Source organism: Hyaena hyaena, unplaced genomic scaffold (assembly GCF_003009895.1).
Source record: "Hyaena hyaena isolate Hyena2069 unplaced genomic scaffold, ASM300989v1 scaffold_1438, whole genome shotgun sequence".
In the NCBI taxonomy this organism is placed as follows: domain Eukaryota; kingdom Metazoa; phylum Chordata; class Mammalia; order Carnivora; family Hyaenidae; genus Hyaena; species Hyaena hyaena.
Window position 1 is genome coordinate 276720 of NW_024082061.1, and position 11048 is coordinate 287767.

At 53.7% G+C, this 11048-nt stretch overlaps 2 protein-coding genes across 4 annotated transcripts; one reads left to right on the plus strand and one right to left on the minus strand.

Moving 5' to 3' along the window:
* Positions 1 to 463: 463 nt before the first annotated feature.
* On the plus strand, positions 464 to 3130 carry COPS6 (COP9 signalosome subunit 6). Its single transcript, XM_039223728.1, has 10 exons — positions 464 to 533; positions 755 to 880; positions 1089 to 1220; positions 1574 to 1662; positions 1756 to 1818; positions 2157 to 2204; positions 2281 to 2395; positions 2488 to 2580; positions 2661 to 2761; positions 2867 to 3130. The coding sequence occupies exons 1-10, from the start codon at positions 476 to 478 to the stop codon at positions 3005 to 3007; spliced, it is 966 nt and encodes a 321-aa protein (XP_039079659.1). The 5' UTR covers positions 464 to 475; the 3' UTR covers positions 3008 to 3130.
* A 634-nt stretch (positions 3131 to 3764) lies between these two features.
* On the minus strand, positions 3765 to 10914 carry MCM7 (minichromosome maintenance complex component 7). 3 transcript variants are annotated; one of them, XM_039223725.1, is made up of 15 exons: positions 10796 to 10914; positions 9540 to 9619; positions 9106 to 9270; positions 8830 to 8954; positions 8570 to 8750; positions 8145 to 8282; positions 7709 to 7858; positions 7403 to 7517; positions 7183 to 7314; positions 6904 to 6987; positions 6263 to 6656; positions 5935 to 6018; positions 5176 to 5344; positions 4311 to 4420; positions 3765 to 4147 (listed from the first exon to the last, which is right to left on the minus strand). In XM_039223725.1, the coding sequence occupies exons 1-15, from the start codon at positions 10824 to 10826 to the stop codon at positions 3946 to 3948; spliced, it is 2160 nt and encodes a 719-aa protein (XP_039079656.1). In that variant the 5' UTR covers positions 10827 to 10914; the 3' UTR covers positions 3765 to 3945. The 3 variants fall into 3 exon arrangements, with proteins under 3 accessions (XP_039079656.1, XP_039079658.1, XP_039079657.1); XM_039223727.1 differs by lacking the exon at positions 10796 to 10914 and adding an exon at positions 10230 to 10248; XM_039223726.1 differs by lacking the exon at positions 10796 to 10914 and adding an exon at positions 9905 to 10008.
* Positions 10915 to 11048: the final 134 nt, after the last annotated feature.

The window sequence follows — 11048 nt, forward strand, 5'->3', positions numbered from 1 at the left end:
GACAGAGGTCCTTATGTGGGACTGAGTGGGGCAAGCGAAGGGAACTGACGTGAGAGCCAGTGTGGCTGAAGCACGGGGCCCAAGGGGCAAAGTAGAGGACAGGGCTGTCTGGCAGGCAGGGGCCAGATCACGCAGGGCCTTTCGGCCGTTGTTAGGCGTGGATTTTATTCTGAGGGCAGTAACATGATTATTCATTCATTCTGCAACAGCCTTAGGAACTAGGGCGTTTTATCCCAATTTTACTGACGAGGACGATCAGGTTGGAAAGGGATAGGGTTAGGTAATTTGTTCAAGATCAGCTGCATGGGAGAGGCTAGCTGGACCAGGGTCATTCAAAGTCCCATCGGCTCGGGTTTTTCCGGCTCAGAGGGCCGCCCACCTCGCCAGCCGAGACGTGCGCCCATTGAGCATGCGCCGCCGGCCTACGGAAACCGGGAGGGAGGGGGCGGGGTTGAGGCTGGCGGGCGCGGGGAAAATGGCGGCGGCGGCGAACGGGACTGGAGGGAGCAGCGGGATGGAGGTGGATGCAGCAGGTAACGGGCCTCGCGGGGGCGGCCTCTGGTGACGCCCCGCGGGGAGCGACAAGGCCTCCCTGGACTCCATGGAGGAGTCAGGGGGCGGAACGGCGATACCGCTCCCTGGGCTAACTTGCGGGAGGGATGTATGGCTCCGGCTCTGCGGTCTCCCGCTCCCAGCTCTGGGGCAGAACGTGCGGCCCGGACTCTGATTTGCTCTCCTTTTCCTCCACCTTCAGTAGTCCCCAGCGTGATGGCCTCCGGTGTGACAGGGAGCGTCTCAGTTGCTCTTCATCCCCTCGTCATTCTCAACATTTCAGACCATTGGATTCGTATGCGCTCCCAGGAGGGGCGGCCTATGCAGGGTGCGTCTTGGACGTAATTCTACAACCTCCTTTCCTTGGTTACCTCTCTCAAATAGGGGCCTTTGCCCCTTCCTTTCCTGGGGCAGGTTCCCCTTCCCCCAAGTCACCGTGTCCCCAGCATCTGGCTTACACTGACCTCGACCCTCGGGCTGTAATGATTAGGGACGGATTCCCAACTCTCACCTCTTACGTGTCGTTCCTCCCCCAGTGATTGGGGCTCTGATCGGGAAACAGGAGGGCCGAAATATCGAGGTGATGAACTCCTTTGAGCTGCTGTCCCACACCGTGGAAGAGAAGATTATCATTGACAAGGAATATTACTACACCAAGGAGGAGCAGTGTGAGAGGGGAATAGACCCGGGGGAGACAGTGGGAGTTAGAAACGCAGAGGAGTGGGGAAGATAGAGTGCGTTGGGAAGAAATAGCAGGCGACGAGAAGGGGGAACGGGGGCGAGGAGTGAGGAGAGGAATGAGGAGACTGGCTGAAAAGATCTCAGTAAAAGAACATATTTAGATATTCCCCCAAAGAAAGTAAAGGATGAGAGAAGATAGAAGGGGTTAATTACTGTGAATTTTCTTGTGAGTTGTGCCAGGATTTGAGCAGGGAGGGGAGAAGCTGATGAAGAATATACCAGGAGCTTCCAATTAGGGAGGGTGTTTTAAAGACCTACATTGTGCTCTGGTTTTTTCTAGTCAAACAGGTGTTCAAGGAGCTGGAGTTTCTGGGTTGGTATACCACCGGGGGGCCTCCTGACCCCTCTGACATCCACGTCCACAAACAGGTAACATGTTCACACGCGTGTGCTGGGACAGAGCATGAGGGTGAGGGGAAGAAAGATGGGCATTTAACACTCGTGTCCACCGTCCCCTTCCAGGTGTGCGAGATCATTGAGAGCCCACTCTTTCTTAAGTTGAACCCTATGACCAAGCACACAGACGTGAGTTAATACTGACCCCAAGCCCACTGTGTCGTGTTTGTCTATCAGTCACTGTGCCTATTTTTTTTATCCTCCTCCCCTGTTCTCTATATGACATCTCTGTTGGGTTGTTTTCACTTGGGGGTGACCTATCCTGCTTACTAGCTGTGTGACTTTGGGTTAGTCATTTAACCTCAGCTGCTTTTGGCCTTTTGGCTTCACTTGTAACTCCTACATCAGTGGGTCCTTAGGAAGATTAGATGAGAAAATCTGTGGAAGAGCTCAGCCAGGCTTTTGGCATATAGAAGCTCAGGTGCGGTTGATGTCATTAAGAGCTATTCTCCATTGTTTCCTTACAGCTTCCCGTCAGTGTTTTCGAGTCTGTCATCGATATAATCAATGGAGAGGTAATGCCCTACCCTTTAACCCTCAGACCCTGCTCCTGGCCTTTCCTGCTTCTGACTCTCCCTTTGCACCCCATAGGCCACAATGCTGTTTGCTGAGCTGACCTACACTCTGGCCACAGAGGAAGCTGAACGCATTGGTGTAGACCACGTGGCCCGAATGACAGCCACAGGCAGTGGGGAGAACTCCACTGGTAACAAAAGCTGGAGGGGCTCCTTCGGCAGTGGGGGTGGAGAGTATTGCCACATGCTTGCTCAACCCTGGCCTGTCCTTGCCTCTCTGCAGTGGCTGAACACCTGATAGCTCAACACAGTGCCATTAAGATGCTGCACAGCCGGGTCAAGCTCATCTTGGAGTATGTCAAGGCCTCTGAAGCAGGTAGGACAGGTGTTACCACTTTTCCTCTCCCTCGTGGGGAAGCAACTGCATCCACATTAACAGTCTTTCTGTGCTTTTAGGGGAGGTCCCCTTTAATCATGAGATCCTGCGGGAGGCCTATGCCCTGTGTCACTGCCTCCCAGTGCTCAGCACAGACAAGTTCAAGACAGATTTTTATGATGTGAGTATAAAACCCTGGGTGGGGAGGTGTGGCTGATGGATGTCACTTCTGCATGTGGGACACGAACTCAGCCATTCCCTGGGCAACTGGTTTTGTTCCCCCCAGCAATGTAACGACGTGGGGCTCATGGCCTACCTTGGCACTATCACCAAAACATGCAACACCATGAACCAGTTTGTGAACAAGTTCAACGTCCTCTATGATCGACAAGGCATCGGCAGGCGGATGCGGGGGCTTTTTTTCTGAGAGGGTACTTGAAGGGACGATGCATAGGTTGGACAGTGGTCCCACAGGGAAGGGGTGTTACACTCCCTTTATTAGAGAAACCTGTCAATAATAAAAGGGGAGCAGCCCCTCAGCACCCCCTTTGAATGGCTCTGTTCTCTCTGTTGGGCCCCATGCTGGTCTTTCAACTTGGATCTTAAAAGGAGGCCCTTAATTCCAGCCTTGCTCAGGCAGGACACCCTGTGGGATTTGGGAGTTTGCTGTCACTTGAGGTGACCCTGTGTCCAGTTGGGTGGAGCACGTCCGTACTGGGCCAAAGGCTGCCTGCTCCCATTTCAGCCATCTGTGTTCTCTTTAAGGTCTCTCTGGGACAGCAATGCATATAGACCAACCCTATAAACTTGACCAATGACTGCTTCCCAAAGCTAAGTGAATTTAAGTCTCTTTCCAAAGGGGAGAGGGGTATTGAGCATGTTTCTAAAAGGGACAACCAGAAGGATTTGGCCCTGTGGACACTGTTTATTGCTGAGGGAGAGGCTTCTCACTTACTGCTGACCACACAGGTCTACACCTGACCCGCAGTAGCTCAACCCTAAGAGGCAGAGGTTCCGGTGCCTGTATTCACCACATGCTTTCTCAACCTTGGTCTGTCCCTGGATAACCTCTGGGATTTATGGTCAGGGAGCAGCAAGGAACATTAGTGTAGGCAGGGAGAGTGGGTGCTTTACACAGTAAATTCATGGAGTGAACCAGATAGAAATCTAGGAAATTCTTAATACTTTGAACAGAATATAGCAGCCTATACACACTTTATTAGCGAAAGAAATAAAACAAGTGCAGCTCAGGAGAAAACAGTGGGTCTCTCCTTTCCCTGCAAAGGCATCTTTAGACCTTTCCAGGAAGGGGTGGGTCAGCACACAGGACGCAGAGTGGACCCCAGGGTCTCAAGCTGGTCGGAATCAAACAAATGTGATCCGTGTCCGGGCAGTATTAACCTGCCAGACATTTAACTCCTCGTACTCATCTAGAGCCGCCTGGAACTGGGCAGGTGTGAAGCCACGGGAGATGCAGCGCTGCTCCGCTTCTGAAAAACGGACACTTCGGCCCTCTGAGACCAACTCCCGGACAGTGGCAAATATCACATCTGCTGGTCTCTGGGTCCTAAGGGAACAGCACGGGTGCATAAGGTCAGAATGCAAACAGCACGTTGGGACCACAGGCCAGTTTCACAACTCTGAGGCCAACATCACGTACGTGTGGATGCAGAAGCCATAAGGATAAAATCAAGGTGACTTCTAATTTCATCGTTTCTTAAACCACTCACCTCGCCGTTTGCCCCTTGTCACCCAGAAGTGAGTCCTTGGACATCTCCATTAGCCGTATGGCTTCATTCACATCTTCCTTCTCTACCACGTCCACCATCCGCAGTCGAGCCTGCGGGAAAGGGAGGAGGAGAGATGGGAACGGGAGGGGATGGAACTCGGTCAGGGGACCCCCTCACTCCAGCTTTCAGCAGGGCAGCCCACAAGGCACGAGCAGAGCATCCCCCCCCCCGCCCCGCCCCCGAGCGTCCGCAGCGCGGGGCCGGCACTGTCAGACCGAGACAAGTGCAATGCGCGGGCAGCGTCCAGCAATTGCCCAAGTCTCCGCCTCTCAACGCTGGCCAGTCCCGGGTTCAGCTGTCCTGTGCGGGAGACCAGACCCCGCTGAGCACCCCTGGACTCCCCACCATGACAGACAGAGCACAGGGAGCTAGGCCAAGAAGGCAGTGACAGAGGCTGCATCCCTGGGGCTCGGGAAGTGCTAGCTCAGCAGTAGGTCGGGTAATCACACTACCTGCACGAACAGCACTTTGGAGCCCCCAGGACTAAGGTCCAAGGTGTACGGACAGAAGTGCGGGTTTGTAGCAAGGATCCAGGACACGGGGAATGAGGTGAACCCTGCCCGCCCTGCAGGGAGGCTGGAGGAGTGGGGAGAAGGCCTTTCCCTCCAGGGACGCCGTGCGTGCCCTGCTGGAGCAGCAAGTACCCACAGTGCGGTAGCACGTAGGACCGCTATCTGCACTGTCAGCACTTTAGCACCAGCAGGGCCTGAGTGGGAGGGAGGCGGCCATGGGAGGAGCACACTGCACAGGGTGCCCAGGCAGTTGGAGCAGACCATCCACTGGCAGAGCAGGACCGCACACTCACCAGAGCAGTGGACAGACGCAGGATTGCCAGCAGCGTCCGGGCAGAAGTATAGGTGGCATCCTTACTGGCCCAAGCTTCCCGCCTCATCTCTACGTACGCGGCTGTGATATAGTCGGCCAGAGACTCTGGGACCGTGGGTTGCTTCTCCCGGCACATGGCTATGTAGCGTCTGCGGGAAAGAAGGTTCGTGGGAGAGCAGGAGAGTTTGACATTTAAGAAAATGCTTTGGGGTTGGGGGGAGGGCAGTTTTAAGCAGGAAAATCAAATTAACTTGTTACTGATGGGTTTTTGCAAATGGCACATTCCAAATTATTTCTAGTTTTCCAAAAAATGATCAGTAAGATAAATCCACTTATAAAATATGGCAAAGTCCCTTCCACTGAACCTAGGACACAGCTAAAGGGAACAGAATACATTTTGTTTACGTGAAGAGAAAATGAAAGGAAAGGAGAGCTTGAGGGATCAGCAGGAGCCCTTGGACCCACTCCGGAGAAAACACTGACACCACGTTCACGAAGCAGCATGCAGTGCTGCCTGATCTGAACCTGCCTCAACACAGAGATGGCCAGGTGGTGTGAAAGGTTCTGATGCTGGTTCTTCCTGTGAAGGTAGGCCTGGGTTGCCTGGACCCCCTGTTCACAGATCCCAGACGCAGAGCAAGGCGAGTGGCAGTAAAAAATGCCCCAGAACGGAGAGCTTTCCAGGAGACAGAATGGCCCAAGAAGCTGCCACATACGGCTATGGGTCAGCCTCTCCTACCTCATCAGCTTCATGTCCAGAGGTTCAAACTGGGCTGGCGGCTGGCGGCTGTGCTGGTGCACATATGTGATGTGCTGGGCCAACCTGGGAAGAGTAGAGGCAGGTAGAAACACTTCTTTTGGGGCTACACATCCCATTCCCTCTTGACCTGTGCGCCTTAACTCTGCCATCTTCACAGTGCAGGAAGGGAGGCTCTACCAGAAAACTGTCACACAAGAGGGGAAGGCTCTGGAGTTTCCACAAGCAGGGAATTGGAGGAGTTTCCGAGGTTTTCTCTCTCTCTTCAGATCATTAGGGAATGTGTTCTTGAGTGTTGAGCTTCACTCACCGTAGGTCATTGTCTCGGTCAGGCCGGTCCTGGATCAGCCAGAGAAGGTCGAATCGGGAAAGCAGGGCAGCAGGAAGCTGTATATTCTGCTCCAGGGTGCGGCGAGGGTTGTAGCGCCCATAGGCAGGGTTGGCGGCAGCCAGGATGGAACAACGGGCATTAAGTGTGGTCAGAATGCCAGCCTTGGCAATAGAGATGGTCTGCTGCTCCATAACCTCATGGATGGCCGTGCGGTCGGCCTCAGCCATTTTGTCAAACTCGTCGATGCAGCACACCCCCTGGTCAGCCAGCACGAGGGCACCGCCCTCCAAGGTCAGCTCTCCAGTCACAGAGTCTCTCAGCACAGCTGCCGTGAGCCCTACTCCTGAGGAGCCCCGGCCTGTCGTGTACTGGCCTAGATGAACAGAAAAAAGCAGACGTGCTGAAAAGGAGGGAAGGAACAAGGAAAGCAGCAGGAATACGGCAGAGGTGAGGCCAGCCCCAGAATCACTGCCTACCCACTGGGTCTGGGTCTTCCTGAGGCGGCTGAAGATCTGTGCAGCACCAGCACTAGAACAGAACCTCCCACCCACCAAGGAGGAGAAACAGCATGTGGTCCCATGTGTCTAGTACAAGTACCTCTTCCAGGGCCTAGTACTCACTGCGGGGTGCCAAGCGATCAATGTAAGACAGGAGCTGAGACTTGGCTACACCTGGATCCCCCATCAGGCAGATGTTGATGTTGCCTGGAAGGGAGGAAAGCCCCAGGTGAGCCTTCTTCCAGTGCAAGCTGCCCAACGACACCCAGCATTGCTTCCTTTCCTCCCTCCCTGCACTCACGAGGCCAAGATACTAACTCTTATTCTGTGACACACAGATCACAGATTTGATCTGTCATGGGACACTAGTTGACATCCTTTCTCCCTCGCTTCCCACCTTACCCCTGATCTTCATGCCCCGAGGAGACTGATCGACCCCTCCCACCAGCAGGAGTAGCAGGGCCTTCTTCACATCTTCATGCCCATAGATCTCCGGGGCGATGGAAGCAGCCAGCTTCTCGTAGAAATCCTCCTCTGCATGGAAGTTTATATGAAGCGTTTGGGGATGGAATGGGGGTGCCGAGAAGGAATCCCCGTTCCCAGACTTCCTCAGGCCCCTCACCTGCAATTCGCCTCAGCTCCTCCCTGCTTAGCTCTCCAGCTGCAGACTCATCGTCCTCACTCTTGCTCATCTTCACGACCCGATGGGCTTCCAAGTAAGTTTCTGAGAGGAGACCCTTGGGCAGGAGAATGCCAGAGTACAGATGAAGGCCCTTGAACTTGCCTGTTCACGTGATTCCCTCAGGAGTTTCTGACAAAGTCCTCTGTGCTACTTTGCTGTTGACCATTCTCTCTACAGGCCAGTGAAGAGGAAGGGGAGGAAGAGAAGAGGGGAACATTTCTTCCTTCTTTCAAGCCCCTCTCTTACCTGCACCACCTGTCGGAACCCAGAGCGCAGGATCGGCAAGAAGATGCCAGTGACACTGACGTGGTCCCCAGGCTGGGCAATCCTGGTGTTCTCTCCTTCTACCAGCACTGTGATGCTACGGGGGATGTTCCCCACAGGCACTTGGTCACTCTACACGGGAGAAGGTGCACAAGTGTGGAAAAAGGGACACGAAGCCAATGAGGACCTCACCTTCCCTGCCTGGCCTCCCACCCCTGCCTCTCAGTCTCAGATGAGCTGACTAGAGAAGGAAGCCTGAGATATTTATCCCTTAACCAAAAAGTTCCAGTTAAATCTCCCTCCTGTTCTAGGAAACTTCTCTGTCTCAGCCTCTTGTTTTTCTTGCATTCTTTCACTCTTTAAGTGACTGCAGAGTCTCTACCCTCCTTGGGCCCTGGGCCACATACCCCAAACTCACATGTTCCTGCATCTTCATTTCCTGGAATTTGATGAATTTGGAGCCACGTGTCTGCAGATATAACCGTCCTCCTGAGCGGTTGGTCTGGCACTCCTGGCTGGGGCACATGATCAGGGGCATGAAAGTAGGGGACTGGATCTGGGATGTGAGAAAGGAAACACCAAAGGAAGCCAGTCACATGAATCACACTTCCTCTTCATGCAACGTACCACAAACTGCTCAGAATGCCTTGACCTAACCCAAGTCAATAACCACATGCACCAAGAACACAAAATGGATAGAAAAACCACCGTGTACCAGAATGAAAAATGAATGCATAGTCGTGTCTGTACAACCAATGCAATGACAGATTACCATCAACAGATAAAACTCTTGAGGAAACCACAAACAATTAAGTATGTTCCTATTCCTTCTTCCATACATACCGGCTGGTAGGTCTCTGCCCCACACTGGTCACAAGTGTAAGTGGCCACCACCATTCTGGGTTTGACTTCGGAGACACGAGTGACGATTCCACGCACAGTTACCAACTTCCCCACAGAGTCAGCCCGTACTTCCCTTATCACGCGAGGCTTATTACTGCTTGGACCTTGAAAGTAGAGCTCACTAGGAGGAGAAAACAGCCATTTATTAATAAAGTCCCAGAGGACAAATTCCCACACCCTTCCCAACTGAGACCGCTCACAATCTGCGCATGAGCTCAGGAGGGTACTGGTTCTGCGGGCTTCGGGCTGCCCCAGGGTCTCGGCTCCGCTGCTCCATCATCAGCCGATGCTCAATGTAAACATCCAGGACATCTTTATTTACCACCTAGAGACAGAAAAAAATGAATGGCAGAACGAGGAAAGACCATAAACGGAACCAGGCAGAAATTACTGCCAGCTCAAAAAACACTAGTATCTGAGAAGCTTCCTGAAAGCAACCTCTGTTCCCCGCTCTGGATTTTCTGGTAACCATTCACCTCTCTCTCCTTGTACTGAGGGAGCAGCTCTTGTACAGCATCAGCAAAGAGCCTTGCGTAGCGCCTGGCATTCTCACAAATGGAGTCCACCAACTCAGGGTCGTCCTCCGCTACATCATCTAGGTCTATGTACATTGCCACTTGTTCCCGATGAGCCAGTTGAACCTGGGGTAAGAAAGAGACAACAACAGAGCCATATTTACCATGCCAGGAGCGTCCACCACCCAAAGAAGAAAGAGACAAAGCAGTGTATACTTCTCAGCCTCCAAATTCCTAAGATACTTTAATCGTTTTGCACGTAGACTTAAATTCACTTACCAGACATTAGACAGAATGCTAAACATGTCCCATCTATACTCGCTGAAACAAGTCAGGCCCACTTCTTACAGCTCCTTAAACCACCACCCATTCCCTCCACTTCATTTTAAACTCACCAACTGGTTCCCATACTTGAATTGCTTTTTGCCAAATTCATCATCCTGGTAAAACTCTTGCAGGAACTTCTTAACCTTTTCTATAAGGAAAACGTAAAATCATGAGAATCAGTTTTTCAGGTACTTTACCCAAACTCCCTTGATGCGAATCTTCTAAAAAATTCATTTCTTTACAAAGTATATGAACTAATCGGTTTACATGAGCATCTAAGTAAGTCTACTTAATTCTCCCAGAATCAGACAGAACTCCTCTTAACAAGTCTGTTTTTACCTAAGGAAAAAGAAAGGGCCCCCGGCAGTTAAGAGCATTACCCAACAACCTCCCCCCAAGGGAATTCCAGTCTCTGCCTTAAAAATCTCAGTACCCTTTCCCAAAGCTTTCCACACACTCAGATCTTAAGGTCCCCCACTTTTCGGAACAAGCGCACGATTCTCCCTCTCCTTTCGGTCTCTTAAATCTCTCCACCAGGCCCGTCCTCCACCCCACCCCCTCTCCCGCCACGGCTTCCGCTCTTAGTAAACAAAGAAGCACATGGGCCCAGATGCAGCCGCCTCACAGCCCAGGATTCCTCCGCCTAGGGCGGGAGCCCATCTGGCAATCGGCCGGCCTGTCTGCAGCCACTCCGTCCCATCCCACCACCTCCTCTCTCGGCCTCCCGGTAAGTCCCCCAATTCCAGGCACGCCCCCACCCTGAGCAACTCGCTCCAAGACTGCCGCGCGGAAGGACACTGTTTACACAGGACACTCCCTTCAGCGACGTCGCGCAACTTCCGCCCGCCTTCACTTCCGCTTGGAGGTTGGCCTAACATGGCCAATCGCCGCGCTCAGCGACCCGGACCTGCCCGCCCCCGGGACTTCGGCGCGTCCCCGGAGAACGCGGGCACTCCGAATGCCTAAGGGCGCAGATGGAAGCGAACCCGGGTGCCCGTCCCTGCGGCTTAAGGCCCTGGCACAGGGTCTCCTGAGGTCCCGGTCTCTCCTGGGCGCGACTGTCCCCCTCTGGAACCCCGAGCCGGACTGTCCGTCGCCCCCACCTCCCACGACCCCCACTACTTCCCCAGACACGATAACCGGCTCTTCTCCGAACTCGGCGACTCGTGCTCCTCCTAGGCACCGTCTGACTTGGCCCCTCCGCCTCCCGACCCTGCCTCTGGCCTTGCACGCCAAGCCGAGTCCCCCAGGACTCCAGCTCACACCAACAGGTGTTGGCTGGCTTTCCGCGTTGAACGGTCCTCCAAAGCTGGCATATCCCCACCTTTCTCGAGCACGTAGTCCTTAACTGCCATCGCCCGTGCGGCAGCAGTTGGCAAGTTCAGAGCTCTCACTCCCGGGACGGCAGAAAACCCCGCCGCTACTGCGGACCAACCGAAATTGGCGCGAAACGTCGCCCCTCACGTGACCGGCGCCGCTGCCTGTGGTCCTATCAAAGAGAAGGCCATTTGCCCCGCCCACTCGCCGCCAGCCTCAGCCTCGGCCAATTACCAGGCGAGCCTGGACTGAATTGACAG